The 23756-nt window shown below is 59.9% G+C and overlaps 2 protein-coding genes across 14 annotated transcripts; one reads left to right on the top strand and one right to left on the bottom strand.

The window, feature by feature from the left end:
• Nucleotides 1-434: 434 nt before the first annotated feature.
• Nucleotides 435-11093, bottom strand: LIN37 (lin-37 DREAM MuvB core complex component). Of its 13 annotated transcripts, none has more exons than XM_074938593.1 (10): nt 9366-9425; nt 9099-9162; nt 8054-8108; nt 3655-3705; nt 3237-3266; nt 2481-2566; nt 2087-2253; nt 1686-1832; nt 973-1046; nt 435-832 (listed from the first exon to the last, which is right to left on the bottom strand). In XM_074938593.1, exons 1-10 carry the CDS (start codon nt 9417-9419, stop codon nt 751-753), a joined length of 810 nt encoding a protein of 269 aa, XP_074794694.1. In that variant the 5' UTR covers nt 9420-9425; the 3' UTR covers nt 435-750. The 13 variants fall into 13 exon arrangements, with proteins under 13 accessions (XP_074794694.1, XP_074794688.1, XP_074794695.1 ...); XM_074938598.1 differs by lacking the exons at nt 9099-9162; nt 9366-9425 and adding exons at nt 4093-4203; nt 10787-10857 and having other exon boundaries at nt 450-832; XM_074938596.1 differs by lacking the exon at nt 9099-9162 and adding an exon at nt 4093-4203 and having other exon boundaries at nt 450-832; nt 9366-9452.
• Nucleotides 11094-11420: 327 nt separating this feature from the next.
• Nucleotides 11421-22729, top strand: PROSER3 (proline and serine rich 3). Its single transcript, XM_074938462.1, has 12 exons — nt 11421-11540; nt 11959-12082; nt 12432-12709; nt 13002-13144; nt 13314-13357; nt 13740-13828; nt 14077-14207; nt 14485-14666; nt 20717-21301; nt 21606-21783; nt 22090-22171; nt 22318-22729. Exons 1-12 carry the CDS (start codon nt 11530-11532, stop codon nt 22385-22387), a joined length of 1917 nt encoding a protein of 638 aa, XP_074794563.1. The 5' UTR covers nt 11421-11529; the 3' UTR covers nt 22388-22729.
• The last annotated feature ends 1027 nt before the right edge of the window (nt 22730-23756 follow it).

Here is a 23756-nt window from a genome sequence, read left to right as displayed (position 1 = left end):
CACCTCATGCTCCCCCCAGGTCCCACACAGTGCACCCCTCACTAGAGGCCCTGGGGCCCTGCCGCAACACCCAGACACGGGCCAGCCCGGCCACCAAAGTGTGGCCAGTGCAAACTCCCTGCTCTGCCCCTCTGCGCCAGTGCAGCAGCATGACATCACTGCGACACACCCCTCTGTTCCTGAGGGGAGGGGGGCAACTCAAGGCTGATTAACCCTTTGTGGAACAGCTCAGGTGGGGTTTACAGAGGTCTGGCCCCACCAGAGCCCCCTTTACCCACAGGGGTGAGGCAGGACCCCACTTCCCAGCCACCCCTATCTCCCCACCCCTGCTGCATTGCCTCCAGCTGTGAATTCTCCCCAAAGGGGGCTTCTCCCTGGGCCACTCCAGGGTGTCATCTCCCCATGACACAGGTGAACCAGGTGCCAGGGACTCCGTTTATTGGCTGTGTTGGAACTTGGGGGGGGGGGCAGGAGAGGAGGGGATGGGAGACTAGGCCCCCTTACATGCACTAGCTGCTGCCTCCATTCAGGGGCAGCCCCACCCCACACAGAGCCCAGCCAGGGGACAGAAGGGGGGCATGAGTGGCACCCCCAACTTAGACCACTCTCCCCCACACAAAGCCCAGGGTTTTCAGCTGCTTTCTACTAGGAGTGGCCTCCCCAGAGGCGGGGTGCCCAAGTGGCCCCATTCCCAGTGTCTGGGCCTCAGTACAGCCCCACCCCCAAGAGAAAGGGCCTGGGCAGGGCCCCTCACTGCCGCTCGTACATCTCCTTGAGGATCTTCATGCTCTCAGCATAGCGCAGCTGGTTCCGGTGCGATGCCTCCTTCCACCTGCGGGGGCAGCAGAGATCAGAGATGGGGCGGGGTGACAAGAACCCCATTCCCTCCCTGAGGCTGAAGTGCCCCCAGCCCTTCCCCCAGGCGGAGTGTGAACACCCTCCCTCCATCCCCCACCACTCTGGCACACCCACCGCTGGCGGATCTTCTTCCAGCGCTCCATGTTCTTATAGATGAGAGACGACATCGAGGGCCGTGGGTCAGGGGTCTACATGGGTGGGGGGGGGGGGGAGAGAAGAGAGAGAACGAACACACATCAGGTTGGGGGGGAACCTGGGAGAGCGGGAGCCTACAGGGGGTGGATTCCCTGGAGGGGAGGGGCAGTGTCATGGTATGAGCATGGGGGGGGGGGGGGAGGGATAGCTCAGTGGTTTGAGCATTGGCCTGCTAAACCCAGGGTTGTGAGCTCAATCCTTGAGGGGGCTGTTAAGTTGATCGGGGGCAAAAAATGGGGATTGGTCCTGCTTTGAGCAGGGGGTTGGACTAGATGATCTCCTGAGGTCCCTTCCAACCCTGAGATTCTGTGATTCTGTGTGGGGGGAGATGGGTAGTTGGGGGGTGGACCCCAGGGGAAGTGGGTAGGAAAAGAGCGGGGAACCAGGTGGGAGATAGGGGGCAGGCAGCCTGCAAGGCTGGGACACAGTATCAGGGACCCCATGGGACCCATGGAGAGTGGCGGGGCAGCAGTCCAGGCTGAGAGAGCAGAGCAGAGCAGTGGATGGGGGACAGACTGAGGGGAGCTGCAGCACCCCCTGCAGGTGGAGGAGGGAAGAGGCCAGAGCTCAGCTGGCATGAGGCCCTGGGTGGGGCAGCGGGTGGACACAGCAGCCCGGGGCCCCACCCTCACCATGTCAGGGGGCAGCCCCCCATCCTCAGGTGGCAGCGGGGAGGGTATCCTGGCGCTCACAGACTCCCCACCAGCACTCTCCAGGCCAGCACACGGCGGGGGCAGCTTGTACACATCCTGGCTCTTCCCGTTCAGCCCCTCAGCCCCCTGGGAACAAAGAGAAGGTCACAGCAAGGGGTGGGGAGACCCCGCACAGCCCCTCCCCAGTCCCTGCCCCTCAGCCCCCTGGGAACACAGAGCAGGGGGAGGGGACACCCCATACAGCCCCTCCCCCATCCCTGCCCCACGGCCCCCTGGGAACACAGAGCAGGGGGAGGGAACACCCGACACAGCCCCACCCCCATCCCTGCACCATGGGGGGATAGGACTCCATACAACCCCTCCCCCCACATACCCCCCACCTCCTCATCCTCAGGCAGCGTGGGCAGCGGGGGGCTGGGCGAGCGCTCCCTCTCGCGCACAGCGGGGCTGTTCCTCATCCAGGCCCGGCAGATGGGGTACAGCGGGGTGCTCTCCGCAAACTGCGCCAGGTCCACACTCCGGTCAAACAGCTTGATGATGTAGGTGTCTGGGGGTGAGGACAGAAAAACCATCAGACGGGAACCCCCACTAACCAGCCCGCCGCTCGGGATGTGAGCCAGCACCCCCTGGGGGGAAGGCCCCATTCCCTGCCCCCCAACCCAGCCATGTTCCAGTCCCCCCACCCCCACCCCGAACGAGCCAGTCCCCTGCCCTGGGCCAGATAGGAGCCAGCACCTCCTAGAGGGGAAGGCCCTGTGCCCCACCCCCACTTACTCTGTCTCTGCTGGCCACCCTCAGTCAATCCATCATCTGTCTCCTTCCTCTTCTTGCGCCGGTGATGGGAGAACCGTGCTGAGGGCCTGCCGTGGGGGTGGGGACAGATCAATGGTGGACAGCCAAGCCCCAACACCTCCAGGGACTGAGGCCAGGCCATAGAAGGGACTCCCCGCCATAGGGCTGAATGGGGGCCCAGACACATGGAGCCTCAGGCATGATCCTGGGAGAGGAGCCAGCCCTTCCCCACACAGATATCCGCATCCTAGCACCGTCCTGCCACCCCCTCCCCACAAGGGCTCCTTGCACAGGAAAGCTCGCCCAGTGCCGAGATGCAGCCAGCTCTGGGGTGGGGCAGCTGGGAAACAGCCACACAGTGACTATTGCGGGAGAATCTCTAAGCCCTTTAATAACAAAACTTCAGCCTCATAATGCCCTTCCAAGAGCTGGGGGTGTCACCTCTACTTCACAGACAGAACTGAGGTGCTGACTGCAAAGGGACTTGCATCAGGTCAAATGGCTAAAGAGGGAGAGAACCCAGGAGTCCTGACTCCCCCTCCCTCCCAACCCACCAGATCCCACTACTCGCCCACAGCTGAGAGAGAACCCAGGCATCTCTGGTTCCCAGCCGCCCTGCTCTAACCCACTAGACCCCAGGGCCTCCCCCGTCTACTCGTCCATCTCCCGTCAGGGTGGTGTCTGGGCCTGACAGCCCTATGGTGCACAGTGAGGCACAATGCCACTGGAGGTACCCACCTCTTCCCAGTCGCGGAGGGGGAGGAGTCCCTGCAAAGACAAGAGGAGAGGGGAGGTGAGGCCCGAGGTGCAAGGCCCCCCCACCCTTCCCAGGGGCAGCAGGCCCCCGCTGCTAGACGTGGTGCCCCCTGCTCCAATCCTGCCCACACCCCTGACCCAGGAGAAGGAGGGGGGTCTGAGGAGCACGGGTGGTGATTGGAAGAGGTCAGCGTGAGGGTGGGGAAGAACCAAGGGCTGGGAGCTGAACCCGGCCGGAGTAACGCGGGGCTCTGAGTGAAGGGGACAATCCTGCCATCTCACAGCTCAGCACTGGAATGTTACGGGCCCTCCCAGCTCTGACCTGGCTTCCCAACGGGCCACAGGAGAAAGGCTCCCCCCACACAGCCCCCCCAACAGCTCCTGGTCAGAGGCTCCTTACTTGCTGAGCGGGTCACTGGACGTCTTCCCTGCATCCTCGTCCATCTGCTCCCTGCAAGGAGCATGTCAGTCCGAATCAGAGCCAGCCCGATCCCACCCCCCATGGCATGCGACCCTGGGGGCCCAGCCCCCGAGCCAGCCGACCCACTGCCGTGGGGCTGGAGGGACCCATCACTCCCCAGACGGAAAAGGCCCCATTGCCATTCCCCACACCCCTGAGCCAGCCAGTTCCATGCCCAGGGGTGCCCCCTAAAAAGGAAAGGACCCGTGTCTCTTTTCCTGCCGCCCCAAACCAGCCCGCTTGACCCCTGCCCTGGGGGTGGATTAGAACTGGTGCCCCCTAGAGGTGAAAGGCCCCATATTCCCCCAGCTCTGTTCCAAGCCCAACTCCCAGCCTATGCTCTCATCCCCCCACCAGTCCGCATGTATCTCCACCCACCGGTCCACATCACTTTTCTCCAGCAGACACTGCAGCACAGCATCAAGGCGGCTCCGGGCGCTGGTCATCTCCAGATCTGCGGTGGGAAGTGTAACTCAGACACCTGGAGCCCTGAGTGTGATAGTTGGAGAGGAGCCTGCGCCTTCCCTCACAGCCAGCCTCTCCACAGCCCCGCCCAGCTCTGCACATCCCAAAGGGCTCCACCCACAGGGATGGCTTGTCTGGCACTGGAATGCAGCCATCTCCGGGGTGGGGCAGCTGGGGAAGAGCTAAACACAAGCTACAACTGGCCAGAGCGAAGGGGTTAGCACCTTGTCTCTTGGGGCTCTTGCAGGGTTAGAATAGAACCCAGGAGTCCTGACTCCAAGCCCCCCCTTGCCATAACCACTAAACCCCACTCTCCTCCCCGAGCCAGGACAGAACACAGGAGGTCCAAAAACTGCTTTGGGACAGGAAATGAAGAAACCTGAACACAGGGGGAGGCAAAATAGAACCTGTCACGTTGTGGGGTGCAATCCAGACGGGGAAAGAGTTGTGTCTCCCCTTACCCCCACGGGTCTCACAACACCTTGTTACTGCAGCTGTCTGCCTGGGACGCTCCCAGTCAGGACCGAGCATGCGCTCTATGGCCAGCCCTCATCCAACGCTTTCGCTCCAGGAGTCGGCCTGTGATACCCAGCCTTGGTTATCAATGGGTCAAGTGAGTCCACGCTCCAGCCAGCCCGGAATCTCCCCAAACCATGTGTTCTGAGATGTCCAGCCCTGTCCTGGGACAATCAGAGGGAGGTTCGGGTCTGTAGGTTCTTTACAGAGTCAATAGCTCACAGTTTGTTATGTGAACTGAAGTTCCCCAACAGCTGAGTTCAGACACAGCCTGGGATGGGTTGAGATTCAACATAAACCATGTTCATGTAATTCCAAAAAGCTTTGCAATGAGCTTAAGTGGCAGGAACGGTTACAAGAGAAAGGGAAAGAAAACACGGTCCAGTGACTGAAACTTAACAAGGCAGACATGGTGGAAGGTAAAACCTCCCCACATCTCCGCCAAGCCAGCTGACCGAACCCCAGGGGCCAGATTGATCCCCCAAAGTCAAAGGGGGATAGATCCTCTCTCATCTTAGGGGTCGGCCAGATCACTTGGGGTCTCCTGACCCTCAAAAATGTCAATGACAAAAGCCTATTTCCAGCTGTGAGGTGGCACCGAGGGGTCTGCCCCCCACCAACCAGTTGGAGTTGTCTGCAAAGATGGATATCATTTAGTCCTGCCTCTGCCAGTGTAACCGAATGAACACGAGACATGTGATTGGCTATCTCCCTCCCCTCCACCGTGGTAGTGCGCCATTCGCCTCCCCCCTTTGTGAGTGTGGTGGGCCTGTTTACACGACATTCTCACAGTCTTTCAGAGCACTGCGGGAGTGGAAACCTCACCCTTCTGGCTACAGTGGGGTAGCTCCTGCTTGGCTGGCAACCACTTGTCAATTATCATTTCAGTTTACATCCATAACTTTGCACCAGTTGCCTGCAGCCACGTTACACGATGATATTAATACCCAGTGAGTCATGAGCTTTCCGCTGGCACCTCCCAAGGCATATTTTGTACAAAGGGTGTGAATCCAGGCATGCTTCGGGTCACCTGCCCCCCTTACAACGTTGCAGGAGGGTTACCCACTGGCCGACCCAAAGGCCCTGTTTCCTGGACCAGGGTCTCTGTTCCCTTTCTGTGTACAATTTCCATCTCATATTCTTAGAGCGTCATGCTCCATCAGAGTAGTTTGGGACTGGAGCCATCATGCTAATGCAGAGTGATCGGTTAGGCCCCAGAATTTCTGTTGCACTGCCCACGCTCCGGCCGAGCATTCTCTTTCTATGACAGAATAATTCTGTTCAGCGGGTGTCAGATTCTCGCTTCATAAAGCATTGGGGGAGTTATTACTGTCCCAATTGCATTAGTACAGCCCCTAACCCAGCGCGTAAGGTGTCTGTGCACAGCTCAAGTCTGGACTAGCCAGAACAGGCTTCTCAGCCCTCAACAAGCTTTCAACCACACACCCGTTGTCTGGCTTTTTGCACACATCTGTGATTGCAACTACAATGTCACTGAACCCACATGCCCAGAGAAACTTGGTCAGACTTCTACTGTCCAAAGCAAACATTGCAAAGGTTGATTGGGCTATAAAGACAGGGCGGGGGGCTGAACCTCAATGATAAGCAATTGACTCAACGGGTTGCATACGATATTATGTATTATCAGAGGGTATCAAGTGAGGTCTTTTCTGAAAGCTAATGACACTTGGTGATGAATATCTGGGGAGATGTCTGTATTAATGCTATGGGGAGAAATACTGACACTTAGTGAGGTTACATTTTACAGCCTGTGTCCACACACAGGGAGAAACAGCTCACTCCCAGCCAGTCAGCTCCCTGCCTCCCAGGAGATTAAGCAAGATGTGATCAGAACTGATGACAGGCCCATTTACACAGAAACCATATAGGGCATGGGAAGCCCATGGGAACGGCAAACAGTCTGAGGTCAACCTGCTGCTTAGAACAAGTTCTCTGAAGGTATAAGGCAAGGACAGAAGCCACCTTTGGCACCCGTCACTAGACACAAGAGATCAGAGCTACTGCAAGCTAAGAAAATGGGTTCTTCCACCACAGGGGGGTTGAAGTTTCTAGAACTGAACACAGGTGAGAAATCTGCTTAGGTAAAGATCTTGCACCTAAAAGGACAAGGGAAGCCAGCATGTTGCGCTTTTGTGAAGGTCCTGATTGAGGCTGGGAAGAGCAAGCAGGCAGACAGACCATCTTGACCACCACCTGTATCTTGATAGATTGTTTTAGATGTATGTTTTCACTTGTGTTTTGCCTGTACCCCTTTCTAACTTGATTGTTTTTACTTGGCATCACTTATTGTGTCCTCAAAAAGAAAAGGAGGACTTGTGGCACCTTAGAGACTAACACATTTATTTGAGCATAAGCTTTCGCGAGCTACAGCTTACTGCATCGGATGCATTCAGTGGCTGAATCCCACGGCATGCATCCGATGAAGTGAGCTGTAGCTCACGAAAGCTTATGGTCAAATAAATGTGTTAGTCTCTAAGGTGCCACAAGTCCTCCTTTTCTTTTTGCGAATACAGACTAACACGGCTGCTACTCTGAAACCTGTCATTATTGTGTCCTATTGTTCATAAACGGGTCTTATTCTTACAAGCCAACTCACCTCTGTGTTTGAACGGCGGGTGCATTCATCCCAGTGAGGTTAATAAGCTGTGATGCGTGGGTGTCTTTCGAGGAGGAAAGGAACCGCATTATTTCTCTGAACTGGCCAGGAGAGGGCTGGACATGGCAGAGCATACTCTGGGGGAAATTCGGGAATTGGAACATGTTGGGGTCAGCTTGCTGGTGGGGCTGCAGACAGGCTGCTGGGCCAGGGCTGTCTAGCACACACTCAAGGGGTGACCTGCATGCTGGTAGATTGGCTGCGAGCCTCCCAGCAGCAAAGCGCTGGAAGGCACCCCCAGCAACCGGGCAAGTGGACACAACCCCTCACTGGGCTGGATTGCACCCTGAACCCTGACCGGACCATCATAAAACTTGTCCCTTTGAATGGGCGTGGATGCCGGGTGTGCACCCCAAAGATCCTGATGGCAAGCAATTGGGACCCTCCACTCGCCAAAGTACTTTGAGGATCACAACATGCCCAGGGTGGGTAGAGCCCATGCAGAGACAGGCATGTAACCCCCAACTGCCCCCATGACGACCCTCCCCCAGGGGGTGTAAGTTCTGTGGCCTCCTTAGAATGGATCAGCTGCTGGGCACATAGCAGCTGTGGGGTGGGAATGTCTTTCAGTGCCTGGCTGGGGGGCAGCTGGAATCCCAGACTAGGTAGCTGGAGGTGCCCACCCTGCCATCTGGTACCACCAGGGCTCTTCAGGCAGATCCACAGAGGTATAGAACCTACCCTGCTTCTCGATTTCCACCTTCGTAGGCAGCATGGTGACCTGGGGCCAGGAACGCTGCAAAGAGAGACCTGGAGTCAGAGAACGTGCTATGGGGACATAGGCATGGAGAGCAGGATGGTGGGTTACAGCCGGGGGGCGTTGGGAGTCAGAACTCCTGGGTTCTATCCTGGCTCAGAAGGGGGATGGGGCAGAGGGAAATAGAACCCAGGAGTCCTGACCCTTTCCATGCTGAATCAGGTTCCAGATTTTTCAACAACAAACTCTATTGGCCCTCAGAAGCCCAAAATAAGTCACCAACCAGCTTTTAAAGAGAACCGGAGTGCTCAGCGCTACAGGATCACAACACAGCAGCAACAAAGGGACCGACTGCCCAACGCAACATGGTACAAAGCTTTTGCTTGGCCTGTTTTTCCAGCAGTTGGGCAAAGCCACACAGACAGAAACCAGGGTCATTTCCCTTCTCTTTGTAGCTTAGCTGACCGATATGATGGGCTGAAATGGGTCAAGTGCATAGCCAAGTTCTCCAGCCACACTCAGCTCCAGCTGACAGACTGAAGGGGACGCAGACCTAAGCGGAAATGTGCTAGCCCGAAAGCCCCCACAAGGGCAGGGGGAGAAATGGAGCAGCATTTCACACATGCTTTTCCGGCTCAGGACACTGCACAAAACCTGCACAATCTTCACGTCTGCAGCCAGCCAAACTGACATCCCCTAGAAAGGGGACAAGCTGGGATTTCAGGGCTTTTGTCTCCTTGCCATTGGCTGCGGTACCTTTTTCCATTCTGGGCCCATTTCCTCAGGGATGGTGGATTGGGAACCGTGAGCCATCCATCTACCAAAAGTAGCAGCAAAACCAGAACCGGCCAAGCTTGCAGCAAGGGACACACCTCCTCGATTTCCAGACTACTCTGCTTTGACAAAGCCGCACGCCCGGCTAGAGGCAGAAACTCCCAGGGACCACTCTGCTCTGACAATGCCGGATAGAGGCAGTAATGCCCAGGTGGCACTGGCCAGTTTCTGTGCCACTCAGGAACAAGATGGTACCTGGGGCAGGGCGGTGCTGGGAAACAGTTGGATTTTGAACTTCAAGCACAGTTCCATGGGTGCTCTGGGGGCAATGAGGCAGCTAGTGGGCCTGCCGTTCCCCAGCCCACACGCAGCCTCCGTACCTGGCCAACCTACTACCATGGGCCTGCGCCCCCCACCCAACGCAGACCAGGCTCAGCCCCGGTACGACACATACACCACCCCATACACACCAATGCGGACCAGGCAAGAGCCCAGTAACATACACCCCACCACCGCACATACCCCACCTCTCCAACGGGCCACGCCCAGCGCTGGTATCACCGCCACACACCTCATACTCTCCGCCACAGGTATCTCCCCCCCCACCATACACCTCTCAACCCTGCCCCCACAGACCCCCCACATTCCTTCCATTCCCACATCCCCAACTCTCCCCCCCACATAGCTCTACCCCCAACCCCACCCCATACGAACTACCCCACCCCCTGAACTCTCCCCCCCCACAGCACTATCCCACCTCCAACCCCACGTTCCCCATACACCCCCTACGCTTCCCCCCTTCCAACAGACACCGCTCCAACATCCCATACACCCCCCCACCCAGCTCCACCCTGATCTCCAGCCCCACCCACCCCACCCCCGAACTCTCCTCCCCATATGGCTCCACCTCAAACCCCACATTCCCTATACACCCCCTACGGCTGCTTCCTCCCATGCACCCCTCCGAGCTACCACACACATCTCCACCCCCTCCTACCGACACCACTCCCACATCGCATGCACCTCCACACGCCCTACATCCCCCTACCCCCAAACTTCCCCCCCAGCACCACTCTCACTTCCAACCCCACGTTCCCCATACACCCCCTACGCTTCCCCTCTCCCCCTCCTACCGATCCCCCCACCCCCAAACTCTCCCCCACCCACCTAGCTCCACCCTGATCTCCACCCCCACCTCCCACCCCACGTTCCCCATACACCCCCTACGCTCCCCCCCAACCCCTCCTACCGACACCGCTCCCACATCCCACACACCTCCGCACCCCCTACATCCCCCCACCCCCAAACTCTCCCCCCACCCACCTAGCTCCACCCTGATCTCCACCCCCACCTCCGACCCCACGTTCCCCATACACCCCCTACGCTCCCCTCTCCCCCTCCTACCGACACCGCTCCCACATCCCACACACCTCCGCACCCCCTACATCCCCCCACCCCCAAACTCTCCCCCACCCACCTAGCTCCACCCTGATCTCCACCCCCACCTCCGACCCCACGTTCCCCATACACCCCCTACGCTCCCCCCAACCCCTCCTACCGACACCGCTCCCACATCCCACACACCTCCGCACCCCCTACATCCCCCCACCCCCAAACTCTCCCCCCACCCACCTAGCTCCACCCTGATCTCCACCCCCACCTCCGACCCCACGTTCCCCATACACCCCCTACGCTCCCCCCCAACCCCTCCTACCGACACCGCTCCCACATCCCACACACCTCCGCACCCCCTACATCCCCCCACCCCCAAACTCTCCCCCACCCACCTAGCTCCACCCTGATCTCCACCCCCACCTCCGACCCCACGTTCCCCATACACCCCCTACGCTCCCCTCTCCCCCTCCTACCGACACCGCTCCCACATCCCACACACCTCCGCACCCCGCCCCAGGGCCCGGACACCCCTCCCCCCGCTTTCTCACCTCCCTCCAGCCGACACCAGCAGCAACGACGCGATGCTGCCCGAGCGCGCCCAGTGGCCCGGCCGTCTGCACCCCTCCCATTGCCGAGCATCGCCGCCAATCAGCGACCAAGGCCCAATCGCCGCGCGGCCTCTCTGGCTAGGCACGCTGGGTGCTGTAGTCCGCGTCGTGTCTGCGGACCGGCGCTTTGCCTCCTGGGAAGGGTAGCGCGAGAGCGCCCGGAGGTCATTTTGAACGGGTGGAAGTAGACGGGGAGCACCACGGGAGCTGTAGTCACAGCGCGCTATGACTCATAGGATATGTCGTCATAGGACACACAGACCTGCCCGGCGGCCATTTTTATCGAGTGGCCGGTGGCGCGCTGCGCTGCCCCATGGGAGTTGTAGTCAGTGGCGAAATGACTCACGGTAGTTGTAGGCAAAGAGGCGCGGGACACCTTGGGAGCGTAGTCAGGTGGCGCTGTGCCTTATGGGAAGTGTAGGACCCGCCGACAGGCGCCTGGGCGGCCATTTTCAGCGGCGGGGCCGGGGAAAATCCCAGACAGCGTGGTGCATTATGGGACACACGCCCACTCCCGTCCTCTGCCGGCTTTTCCCGACATGCTTGGCGGTCGTTGCTAGGTGATGGCCTGGGCGGCAAGTTCGGTTGGGGGAGGGTCCTGGGGGTTGCTGGGACAGAGGGTGGAGCTTGGACGCCTGGGTTCCCATAACCCCCACGGTCCCGCACCTCCGGGGCCGGGAAGGATGGAGTCCAGGTAAGGTCCTCCCGCTTCCCCAATCTTCCCCCCGGACTCCCCAGAGCTGGCTGCATACCAGCGTGCTCAGGCCGTGGGGCGGCGATGCTGTCTGGTGCCTGGGGCGCGATGGTGTCTGGTCCCGGGGTGTGCGTGGGGACTGGGGGGTGATGCTGTTGGGGATGGGGGGGGAACTGGGGGGCGATGGTGTCTGGTCCTGGGGTGTGTGTGGGGACTGGGGGGCTGATGGTCCCGGGGTGTGTGTGGGGACTGGGGGGGCGATGGTGTCTGGTCCCAGGGTGTGGGAGGGAGTGGGGGGCGTGATGGTGTCTGGTCCCGGGGGCGGGGGGGGGACGATGCTGTCTGGTTCTAGGGGTTGGGTTGACGGGGGGTGCCCAGCCCTGCCCCTGAGCCCTGCTCATTCCCCTTTTGCCTGCAGCACAGCTCTGTTCTCCGTCCAGGGGAGCCCCTTTGCCTTGGGGAGCCCAGCCCGGAGCCACTACCACCCTTCGCCTGCCCGCCTGCCCGGCCCACGGCACCAGTGCACGGTCCGGTGGGGGAGGGTATGAGAAGGCATTGGGGGGCTGGAGGGGGGAGCTGGGTCATGCTGTGTTGTGGAGTTTGGGGGGAAGCTGAGTCAGGGTGGGGGCTGCAGAGAGGCATTGAGGGTCCTGGGAAAGGCTATGTATGGGGAGTTAGGGGAAGCTGGGTTGGGCTGTGCAGGGGAGTGCTGCAGAGGGGAGCTGGGTCACATTAGGGGGCTGCAGGGGTGGAGCTGGGTCAGGCTGGGGCCGTTATGGGGAAACCGGCTGTGGAGGTCTGTGGGGGCTGCATCCTGGGAGAGATGGGGGTGCAGTCTCTACCCAGGCTGGCCCCCATCACACTCCTGAGCTTTCTCCATTTCCCCTCTAGGCCCTGAGCCCAGTCCACCTGCTGCCTGGTGTGCCTGCCATCGCCCTGCACCGACAGCGCCCCCCTGAGCCCACAGCCTCCAGCCCCCAAGACCTCAGCTTCCTGCAGGGCCCCAGCTGCTGGGGGACAGCTCTGGACTCAGACTCCGTCAACCCTTTCCTGGAATCGTGGCCCTCGACCGAGTGCAGCTCCCCTAGCACCCCCGAGAAGACGCCAGACTTGAGGCAGCTGCTGGACCCCCTAGCCTCAGCCCGGGATGGAGAGTCCATCATTGCCAAGTGAGCTGCTCCCAGGGCAGTGGAGCTTGGTGGTCAGAGTGTGGTGGGTGGGGGCTGGGAGCCAGGGCTCCTAGGTTCTATCCCAGCTCTGAGAGGGGAGTGGGGTCTAGTGGTTAGAGCAAGGGAGGGCAGATTGGGAGCCAAGACTCTTGGGTTCTCTGTAAGTTCTGGGAGGGGAGTGGGGTCTAGTGGTTAGAGCAGGGAAGTGGTGATTGGGAGCCAGGACTCCTTGGTCTTAGGCCTGGCTCCGGGCAGGGCAGGTGACCATTAACACCATCTCCTTTCCCTACAGGTGCATAGAGCGTTTCCGCCATGGGCAGCCGAGCAGCCGCAGCCAGCGCCAGGTGCCCCCCATCCCCACAGCCAGGGAGTTCTGGTGGCTCGAGCCAGCACCTCCCTCTGACAGCTCCACCCCGAAAGGGGGGGCAAAGCCAGGTACCCCCCCTTGCTGGGCAGGGGTCCCCCACTCCCTAGCTCAGGGTCCCTGCTTGCGGGAGGGCACTTAGACTAAAGGGTCCATACCCCTCCCCCGCTTGAGGTCCCTGCGGGTGGAGGGGCTGGTTGGTTCCCTGGACCCTCCTTTAACTGGGCCATCTCCTTACAGACTGCGCCAAGCTGGAAGAGGCCAGACCCCCACTGCGCCCCATGGTCAGTATGTCGCTTGCAGGGATGCAGAGCTGGCGGGCACCGGGCAGCCACTTAACAAAGGAGAGGGCCAGGCTGGCTCTGGGGTGCCCCTGGGACCCTGCCCAGCCCCTCTCTATCCACTCTGGGGATCCCACCCCACCCCCAGGACCCTGCCCAGCCCCTCTCTATCTGCTTTGTGGATTCCCCCACAAGACCCTGCCCAGCCCCTCTCTCTCTCTGCTCTGGGATTCCTCTGCCCCCAGGACCCTGCCCAGCCCCTCTCTGGGGCAGCAGGGGACCATGTACTCTAGCTGGCTCTGTGGGGGACAGTCCCTGGTGCTGCCAGCTCCCTGGGGCCTGGTTGTGGGGCTGTTGCTTGTACTGCACACTTGCTCTGTTCCAGGGGGTCCCCTCAGACACCTCCCTGCTGGAGTCGCCTGACCCTGACACCCGCAGCCTGCAGGAGAGAGCCGCCCGGCTGCTGCTGAGAAGGTACTGTCCAGACACCGCCCCCTCCCCCGCACTGGGTATTCCACCGCCCCCCCCGTTGGCACCCTCTTCCCTGCCATGTACACATCCCCACCCCTGCAACCCCCGCCCCCATCTCACCCCCTGTTGGACACACGCACACCCCTGCTGGGTATCCCCCCTCCGACCCCTCCTGCACACTGGGGAGAGGCAGGATGCCCTCCAACGGACAAACCCGCTGCCCCCTCTAAGCTTGCATGCTCTTCCTGCAGTGAGTCCTCCCTGAGCAGCACCATCCCCGTCAGCTCTGAGGGGCTGTGCTCCACAGCTCCATCCAGCATCCCGGACTCGGACCAGGCGCTTCCCAGCCCCCCTCACCTCTCCTTGCTGGAGCCCTCCCCAGGTAGGAACGGGGGTACTGGGCCTTTCCCCTCTAGGGGGCGCCAGCTCTGATCCAGCCCCAGGGTGGGGATGAGCTGGCTCAGGGAGAGGGGAATGGAACACAAGACCTTCCCCTCTAGGGGGCACCAGATCCCATCTGTCCCCAGGGTGGGGAACTGGCTGGCTCTGGGGGCAGGGAATGGAACACAGAGCCTTTCCTCTCCAGGGGGCACCAGCTCCCATCCGGGCCCAGAGCGGGTTATTCCTGGTCTCTTGTTCCTCCCTTTGTCTCCCCCCAGGGCCCCTGCCCCCTGCCTGCTGGCCTCCTGCTCATATCCCACAAAGCTCCTCTTCCACTCGGCCGGAGGATGACATCCTTTTCCAGTGGCGCCTGCGTCGGAAGATGGAGCAAGCAAGCCAGGCCGGCAGGTCACTGCCCATGCTGGGCTGGAAGAGTCAGCTGGCCTGGGGCCCAAAGACGGTAGGAGCCCAGGGGTGATTTGAGGGGATGATTCTAGGAGACCTGCCTCTCCCAGCAGGGATCATGGGGGGCAAAGCCAGCTGTGGGGCTGTTCCCTGTCTGCCCTGCCCGAGAGCTGGCTGCATCTCAGTGCTGGGCGAGCTGCCCCACTGCAATGTTATATGTGCCTGTTCCCTGCCTGCCCTGCCCCAGAGTGCTGGGCAAGTCAAACTACCCTGGGGTCATGTCATGGACACTCATTCCCTGTGCTCTCTCGGCTCTGTACGGTCCCTGGGAGGAGCTCCCGTCAGTGTGACGGCCCTTCTCGTGGGTCCACACGTTCTCCGGGGGTTAAGCCCTGCGCTCTAGCGCCTCCTGGACCTGCACCCCTCTGAACCTTCCATGGGTCCCCTCAGAGTGTCCACTCACGCTGGACCCCGGGGCCTCCGTGCCTAGAGAGAGCAATGCAAGCCCGATCTCTACCCTGCAGTGACTCCCAGCCAGCGTAACACAGGAGGGTTTAGTGAGCATCTGAATCCAGCACAGGCAGTTCTTGGGGCTCTTGAGCCTGGCCAGTCTCAGCACCATCCACGTGGGTCTGTCCCAGTCCTGCTGGGCTCAGGCTGCTCTTTGTCCCCAGCTCAGCAGCCTCCTCCTTCCAGCCGAGCACCCTATATCACCTTCCCTACAGCCCCTCCTCAGTTCACTGTCTTGGTCCCAGGTATACAGGCCACTAAGGCCCTCTCTCTTCCATCCTTTGTTCCCCCACTGGCTGGAACCCAGCCGCAGAGGTCCTTCCTCTCTCCTCAGCCCATTGTTCTCCCATGGGCCAGAATTGGCTGACTGCCAAACTGGGGGTCCTACTAGTCACTAGGGTACCCAATCTCCAGGCAGTTGTTGGGTTCCTGACTGCCAGGTGAGGTCTCACCTGGTCCTCTCCAGCAACAAACTCCCTCCCACCACCTCGTTAAGCACGCAGCACACAGGGGAACTGAGCCACAGACCGCACTCATGCAAGACACCAAGAAAATCCCACCGCTTCATCATAGTTCACCTACCGTTTCTGTGTAACCCCCGCCCCACTCAGAGCACCCCCCACCAATTCTTGCACCAGTGATGCTCCCGGGTGAGCCTTTATGTGTGACAGGGCATCATACAGCTGTTGCCTTTCCTAGCCACAAACTGCTCAGAGCCTTTCTGGTCAGCTCCCCTGTGCGCTGTATTCCCAGCTCTCGCCCTGTCTCAGTGCTGTCCAGTTCATAGCCCACGTGCTGGACCTCACTATCCACCTCTGTGCTACCGCTCAAGGATGAGGATAAATAGGAGGGGGACCAGAGAAGGGTTAGAAAACCTGCCCGAGAGCGACAGATGGAGGCCTGGTCTGCACTACTCGGTTCGTTCGAGGTAGGCTGCGTTGGGTTGACCTAGTCACGGAAGTGTCATCCCTAAGCCCTGGTCTACACTAGAGTTAGGGTGGTGCAAGGTAGCCAGCTTACGTGGGCACACAGTCACCGTTCAATAACTGCAGCAGCCACGTGCCAATGTAAGTTAGATCGACGTCCTTTTGTAACATAGCCGCAGCCTGAGATTATAGCTTAACGAAGAAGGGAAGGTGAAGGGGTGATTTATCGTAGCCAGGTCAACCCTGTGACAAAGTGGGGATTTTCCCCTTGTTATGTTGTATGTGAGTCTTACTGTTTTGCATGAGTGCTGTGTGTGCCTCAGTTTCCCCGTGTATTGCACCAATGTTTAGGTGGTGGGAATAAGGGTGTGTGACTTCTGTGGGGGCTGATCCAGCTGCCCACATGGATGCTATGGCCGCCCCTTCGTAAGCTGAGACCCAGGAGGGGGATGCGAACAGGAGACTCTTGGCCCGGGAAGTGAGACAAAGGCCGGAGGAGGAGCAATGGCAGGGCAGGGGCCAGGCAGCTGGAAGCATGTTGGTCTTGGCTGGCTTGGTGAGCAGGGGAGAACCAGAGCCCTGGCTCTGGGCTCCCCTCCCCCACAAGATGGACTTGGCTGAAAATCACTGATTTCTGCCCCACCCTGTGTTCCTGTTGACGAATAAACCTTCTGTTTTACTGGCTGGCTGAGAGTCATGTCTGACTGCGGAGTTGGAGTGCAGGACCCTCTGGCTTCCCCGCCCAGGCGGTGTGGAAGGGGATGCTGAATGCTCTGAGGTCAGACCCAGGAAGGTTGAAGCTGTGTAAGCTGCTTGCCCTGGAGACAGTATAGCTCAGAGAGAGGAGGCTCTCCCAGAGTCCTGACTGGCTTCGTAGGGAGTAGTTACAGAGCATCGGCCCGAGGATTCCGTGACAACTGGTGGCAGTGCTGGGATAGATCGCCTTTTATGATGAGGTAACTGGCTCTGTGGATATAGGGAATACAGGAGATGTGATATATCTTGACTTTAGCAAAGCTTTTGATATGGTCTCCTGCAGTATTCTTGCCAGCAAGTTAAAGTATAGATTGGATGAATGGACTATAAGGTGGATAGAAAGCTGGCTAGATTGTCGGGCTCAACGGATAGTGATAAACGGCTCGATGTCTAGTTGACAGCTGGTATCAAGCGGAGTGCCCCAGGGGTCAGTCCTGGGGCCGGTTTTGTTCAACATCTTTATTAATGATCTGAATGATGGTGTGGATTGCACCCTCAGCAAGTTCACAGATGACACTAAGCTGGGGGGAGAGGTAGATATGTTGGATGGTAAGGATAGGGTCCAGAGTGACCTAGACAAATTGGAGGATTGGGCCAAAAGAAATCTGATGAGGTTCAACAAGGACAAGTGCAGAGTCCTGCACTTAGGAAGAATCCCATGCACCGCTACAGGCTGGGGACCGACTGGCTAAGCAGCAGTTCTGCAGAAAAGGACCTGACCTGGGGATTACTGAGAACCAGAAGCTGGATATGAGTCGGCAGTGTGCCCTTGTTGCCAAGAAGCTCAATGGCATATTGAGCTGTATTAGTAGAAGCATTGCCAGCAGATTGAGGGAAGTGATTATTCCCCTCTATTCGGCAATGGTGGGGCCACACCCGGAGTATTGCGTCCAGTTTTGGTGCCCCCCCCCAACTACAGAAGGGATGTGGACAAATTAGACAGTCCAGCGGAGGGAAATGAAAATGATTAGGGGGCTAGGGCGCATGACTTACGAGGAGAGGCTGAGGGAACTGGGGTTATTTAGTCTGCAGAAGAGTGAGGGGGGGATTTGAGAGCAGCCTTCAACTACCTGAAGAGGGGTTCCAAAGGAGATGGAGCTAGGATGTTCTCAGTGATGACAGAAGAAGCAGCAATGGTCTCAAGTTGCAGTGGGGGAAGTCTAGGCTGGATATTAGGAAACATTATTTCACTAGGAGGGTGGTGAAGCACTGGAATGGGTTACCTAGGGAGGAGGTTGAATCTCCATCCTTAGAAGTTTTTAAGGCCCTGCTTGACAAAGCCCTGGCTGGGATGATTTAGTTGGTGTTGGTCCTGCATTGAGCAGGGGATTGGACTAGATGCCCTCCTGAGGTCTCTTCCAACCCTTAGATTCTATGATAAACTGCACCCTGTGGACAGAGCATCCTGCAGTAAGTGACTGGGGAGCAGTAGAACGAAAGGGGATTAGTGAGAGAGGGGCATGCTGAAGACTCTGAGAGCTGAGGTTCCAGGAAGGTCAAAGCTGTGTAAGCTTCTTGCCCTGGAGACAGCGTAGCTCAGAGAGGAGGCGGCTCCCCCAGAGTCCTGACTGGCTTCATAGGGAGTAGTTCCAGAGCATCGCCCCATGACTCTGTGACAAACCCCAAACCCAGCCACATTGTAATGAACCCCACATTCTGACCCTGTCTGTCCATCCATCCAACCTCCTTGGTCAGGTCCCGGGGAGAGCCCCCAGGCCTCTCCAGCAGCCAAGGCTTTATTCCCCCCACCTCGCACTTTCCCTGTCTTCTGTTCTCCAGCTGGGTCTCCGCCTCTCCACAGGGAGCAGAGCAGGGAAATCCGTCTCCTCTGGGACACTTCCACCTACAGGCAGCGTCCTGGTGACTGCTTGCCATTTCTTCTAGGCTTTTCTATTGATACAGGGCCTGCCTTGGCCAGTCCTTTTGAAGGACCCGGACGCCCTTCATACCTTTGTCTCCTTTCCCAGCCCATCCTGAGAGCAAACAAACCTTTTCCCCTGTCATGGAGTCACAGTCTGGGTGCTCTGGAACTGCTCTGTGTGAGGCTCAGCCCAGATTCTGGTGTAGCAAGTCTCCCTGCAGGGGCCCTTCCACGAGAGCAAGGAGCATCTTCAGCTTCGGCACTTCCTGGGGCCAACCTCCGAGCATTCAGCCCCATGAGCTCCCTGCAGTGAATCCACCTGGAACAGAGTCCATCTTGGTGGGTGGGGTGTGGAGCCCTGCACTTCACCTGCCCCCCCCCTTCCCCCTCATCCCAAACCAGGAGACTGACCCTTTCAGCTGCCCACTGCCCCTCCTCCTTCCTTTGTCTCTTTCCTGGGCCAGCAGGTCCCCTGGTCTGCACCAGCACCTCCGGCTGGTTCTTGCAGAGGAGGGGGCCTGGCCATCAGTTGCCAGGATACACCATGTGGGCTGTTCTCTGCAGCTCACCAGCAGTCACATCTGCCCTCTAGGGGTCTCTGCAACAATCATCCCACCACCTAGATACTTGAGTAACATATAGGGCAGGGGTGGGCAAACTTTTTGGCCTGAGGGCTACATCTGGGTATTGAAATTATATGGCAGGCCATGAATACTAACGAAATTGGGGTTGGGGGTGAGGGCTCCGGTTGAGGGAGCGGGCTCTGGGGTGGGTCCAGAAATGAGGAGTTCAGGCTGCCGGAGGGGGCTCCAGGCTGGGGTTGGGATACAGGTGGGGGTGAAGGCTCTGGGGTGGGGCCAGGGGTGCAGGAGGGGGCTGGGGGTGGAACAGAGGGGTTTGGAGTATGGGAGGGGGCTCCAGGCTGAGGCAGGGGGTTGGGGTGTGGGAGGGGGTACAGGCTCTGGGCTAGGGATGAGTGGTTTGGGGTGTAGGAGGGTGCTCCGGGCTGGGACTGAGGGGTTCGGAGGGTGGGAGGGGGATCAGGGCTGGGGCGCGGGAGGTGGTATGGGGTGGAGGCTCTGGGTGGTGCTTACCTCAGCCAGCTCCTGGAAGCAGCGGCATGTCCCCCCTCCGGCTCCTATGCAGAGGTGCAGTGCCAGCCAGGTATCTCTGTATGCTGCCCCATCTGCAGGTGCCGCCCTTGCGGACAATGGGAGCTGCAGAGATGGCGCTTGGGGATGGGGTCAGCATGCAGAGTCCCTTTGGGGGGGACATGCTGCCGCTTCCGGGAGCCATATGCGGAGCGGGGCAAGCGCCAGCTCCCCGGCAGGAGCTGGAGGGCCGATTAAAAGGTCTCGCAGGCCGGACGCGGCCCACGGGCCATAGTTTGCCCACCCCATATATAGGGGAAGCTGAGACACACACAGTATTCAGAGAAAACAGATTAAGAACATTCCCATTTCGTCCCATCCCCCCACCGGGTAACAATGAGTCATATATAGGGGAAACTGAGGCACACATTGGCATCATAAAAAGATGACAGAAAATTCCCCCATTGCCACGCAGCTCAAGGAATTCTTCAGGACAGTTCTCAGGTTGTGTTACACAAGGGGCCAGACTAGGTAATCACTATGGTCCCTTCTGGCCTTGGGATCTAGGAATCTGTAGCAACTCTTAGCTCTGCCCGAGCAACCCCATCTGTCTGTGAGTCTCCCTTGTCGAGCTTGGGCCCTTGGGCTGGGCTTCCTGTCGCAGGTGAGTAGTTGACTGCAGGTTTCCCCTTGGGCTGCTCTAGAGGGTGCCTTCTGAGCGTCTCCTAGGCACTCCGAGCTGGCGTTGGCTGGCCCATTGGTTCGGAGAGTGCCTTGAAGCTTGTAGCATTTCCCAGGGTTGCCATCTGGTGTGTCTCCCAGCGAAGTCATGGACGATCCCGTGGTGATGCACAAATGTTTGTGTTTTTTAATGCAGCGAGCTCCGGCGATACTTAATATTATTCCAGGATATTGCAGGCAATGCCCCTTCATCGGCACATCTCTCCCCTTATTCCTGCAGGGCGATAGGGCGTGCATGACACGTCCTGGCCTTGGGCTGCTGCCAGGCGTGGCAGCATGGAAGAGCGGAGATGGCACTGCGTTCCCAGCACCTGCTGCCCAGCCAGAAGTGAGATCTGGCCTGGAGTGGGCACCAGGATCCTCTGTGATTCACCAAGGAATGGGGCACCCCCTGGAGGTGCCCTTCCTGAGTGCTGAGCCAGCTGTGAGGCAGAACCCCATAGCAGTTCATGTCCTGGGGCAGCTGGCATCTGTTGCAACTCCCTCCAGCACACCACAGCCTGAGGGAGATGGAGGAGGAGCTGCAGAGAGGTGGAGCTCCCGGGATGCTCGGCGGGCAGCGGGACCGGCGGAGCGGGCCGCCTCCCGGGATGCTCAGCGGGCAGCGGGACCGGCGGAGCGGGCCGCCTCCCGGGATGCTCGGCGGGGAATGTGGGCAGTGGGTGTGGCACAGAACATACTTAAAGAGACCCAGCAGCCTTCCAAACCTCAGCCGTCGCAAGGCAGAGCTGCCCTGGAGCCAGAGGCCACCCCCAGCTGGAGGAGCAGGAAGGGGGAGTCATCCATCCACAGTGCTCTTGGGCAGGTGCAGTACCCAGAGAGAGCCTGGCTGTGGGGAGTGGGGTGGGGTCGCTGGCTGTGGAGGGAGCTCCTCTCCCAGCAAGGGGCACTGTAGGGGGCAGGGGTGTCTGGGGAGCACCTGGCCTCCCAGCAGAGGGGGTTGGGGCTGGGGTGCTGGCTGTGGGGAGTGAGGCGGGGTGTTAGTTGGGGGTGGGGTAGGGCAGGGTGCTGGCACAGTAGGGGCGCTGCCTCTGGGGAGCGGGGTGGGGGTGTGGGCTAGAGGTGCAGAGAGCAGGGCAAGTGACCTCCTGTATCTCTCTCTTTTCCAGGTGATCTCTGAGAAGCTGTTCTCCCCCCCAGCATCCCCCCACCCCACCAGGGGACACCAGTCAGGGCAGGGAGCAGTCTCTCCTTCAGAGCAGGGTGCAGCAGGGGAACTCCCGGCTCCTGGCTCCCAGCACCCACAGCTGCTGCAGCTGGCGGCTCAGCTGCTAGAGGAGGCGGAGGGTGAGGGGGTGCAGGGGGTGGCTGGCAGCCCGGGTAGGGAGGAGAGGGCTGGGGCGGGGGCTCAGTGAGGAGTGGCAGCAGGAAGTGGGAGATCTGCTCAGGTCTCATTTCAGGGTGTGGGTGGAGGGGCTCTGAGCAGGGCTAGGGAGGGATCTAGCCAGGGTCCCCCTGGGGGCTGGGGGGAACTGGATGGGATCTTGGGGGTGGGGGATCTTGCTGGGGTCTGAGCAGGGGTGTGAGTGGGGGCAGGTGGGATTTGGGGGGACGTGGCTGGGGTATGAGCTGGGCTCTCTCTGTCGCCCCCAGAATCAGATGGCACTGAGTTCGAGGAGGATCCACTGCTGGAGGTGCTGCGGGGCCAACGAGAGGATCTGCGCAGCCAGCTGCGGTAATTACCCTGGTGCAACACTAGGGGGTGCTGTGGGGCAGGACAGGGGATGGCTGCTATCCCCATGGGGCAGCTGGCCTGCCCGGCTGGGAGATGCAGCTATTCAGGGCACTCTCAGTACTAATTTGAGCTCTCTCACCCCCCAGGGCCGTCGACATCGCAGTGTGCAGGCTCATGTCTCAGGGCTTGGCTGAGCAGCCCGGCCACCCCTGCTGAGGGTCTCTGGGTCGCCCTCTCTTCCAGTCCTGCTCTGTCTGGAATTGGCCTTGGGGGGCCGGTAACAATATCCTGAGCCAGGGCGACTGGCTGTGAGTCCACGTGCCCCCATCTCAAGGCCGAGTCAGCCCAGAGCCGGGGGTGGGCGAATCTGCCAGCTCCCCTTGGGCCAGATAGGCTACCTAGCGCTGCCTGCACCTCAGCCAGGGCCTCGTGCCCCTTGGGGTAGGGTCATTGGCCCAGCGGGAGCGCTGGCTGCGGGTGGAGCCCCCAGCCTGGCCTAGCGGGGGGCGCTGTAGGGCACAGGTGTGCTGGGGGGAGCTGTTCCCTGGCCAGGTGTGTATGGTTTTTGCTGTTTTCTTAGGCAGTGTAATAAAAGTGTGTTTCCTAATTGGCATGGGATGGGCTTGTCTGCAGCCGGCTCTGAGATGTGGAAATGGGGTACAAGGGGTGCCAGCTCCTATCTGGCCTCATGACAGGGGGCTGGCTAGCTCAAGGGGGCAGGGAATGAGGCGGGGGCCTTTCCTCTCTAGGGAGTTTGCCCCCCAGAAAGAGCTGGTGCTCCCTAGCGGGGAAGCCCCATGCCTCCTCCTGTACTGCCCCCAAGGTGAGGAAGCCTGGCCCTCTGCCCGGCCCCCTGTGCCCAACTCTGGCTCTCCCCGGCCTGGGGCCAGCGCCCGTGTCAGGCCCACAAGTGCCGGCTCCTGGCTCCCCCAGCCCCTCATAATCAGCCCTTTGTGTGTCCAGTCCTCAATGGCCGTGTGTGTGCTGCCAACCCCATGGCCCCCACCCCACAGGGAACCACAAAGTCAGGGGCCCCACTCCCTGCCTATGGCAACCACATCCTGCCAGGACAGCTCCGCTGGGGGGAACTGGGTAGTGGGGTGCTGAGTGAGGGGGCTGTGAGACACTGCCCCTGGCTGGGGATGTACCCCATTGCCCCCTGTTGAAGAGTGGGGTGTGTACACATACACACACCTCACTGCCTTCTGCTGGCTGGGATACCAGCTGCATTGCTGTATGTGCTGCACCCTGTCCTGCTGGCAGCAGAGGGGGATTTTCCTCTGCTCCAGCTGCCTCCAGTCCAGCAGAGTGATCCCTTCCCCCAGTGCTCTGGGGCTGGGCCCAGCTCGGTCCCGTACTCAGGAAGTGAGCACAAGCTGGAGGCTAAATTGGGCTCTCGGTGCTTTGGCCCCAGCCGCCTGCAAACGGGAAGTGGGAGCCAGCAGCACGGGGGCGGGGACAATTCCCATCCCCACAGCTACTGGGGGGGAGAAGGGCGGGGGACCTACAGTCCCCTGCTGTCCCAGCCTCCCTCACCCGCCAGCTCTGCCAGTGCCCCTCAATCCTGACCCATTGGTGTTCTAGT

This window comes from Natator depressus, chromosome 24 (assembly GCF_965152275.1).
Source record: "Natator depressus isolate rNatDep1 chromosome 24, rNatDep2.hap1, whole genome shotgun sequence".
NCBI classification, from domain to species: Eukaryota; Metazoa; Chordata; order Testudines; family Cheloniidae; genus Natator; species Natator depressus.
The sequence above is the reverse complement of the archived record's forward strand: the minus strand, read 5'-3'. Positions and strand labels throughout refer to the sequence as shown.

Excerpts from the sequence above, each read along its gene's own strand:
- LIN37 (XM_074938587.1), bottom strand. The coding sequence starts at position 9,242 with ATGGTAGTAGGTTGGCCAGGTACGGAGGCTGCGTGTGGGCTGGGGAAC. Across the intron at positions 8,109-9,098 it reads CCAGCACCGCCCTGCCCCAG|CGTTCCTGGCCCCAGGTCAC; the intron begins GTACCATCTTGT and ends CTCTCTTTGCAG. Across the intron at positions 1,047-1,685 it reads GGGGGCTGCCCCCTGACATG|ACCCCTGACCCACGGCCCTC; the intron begins GTGAGGGTGGGG and ends CCACCCATGTAG.
- PROSER3 (XM_074938462.1), top strand. Across the intron at positions 14,208-14,484 it reads CTTGCTGGAGCCCTCCCCAG|GGCCCCTGCCCCCTGCCTGC; the intron begins GTAGGAACGGGG and ends GTCTCCCCCCAG. Across the intron at positions 14,667-20,716 it reads TGGCCTGGGGCCCAAAGACG|GGCGATAGGGCGTGCATGAC; the intron begins GTAGGAGCCCAG and ends TTATTCCTGCAG.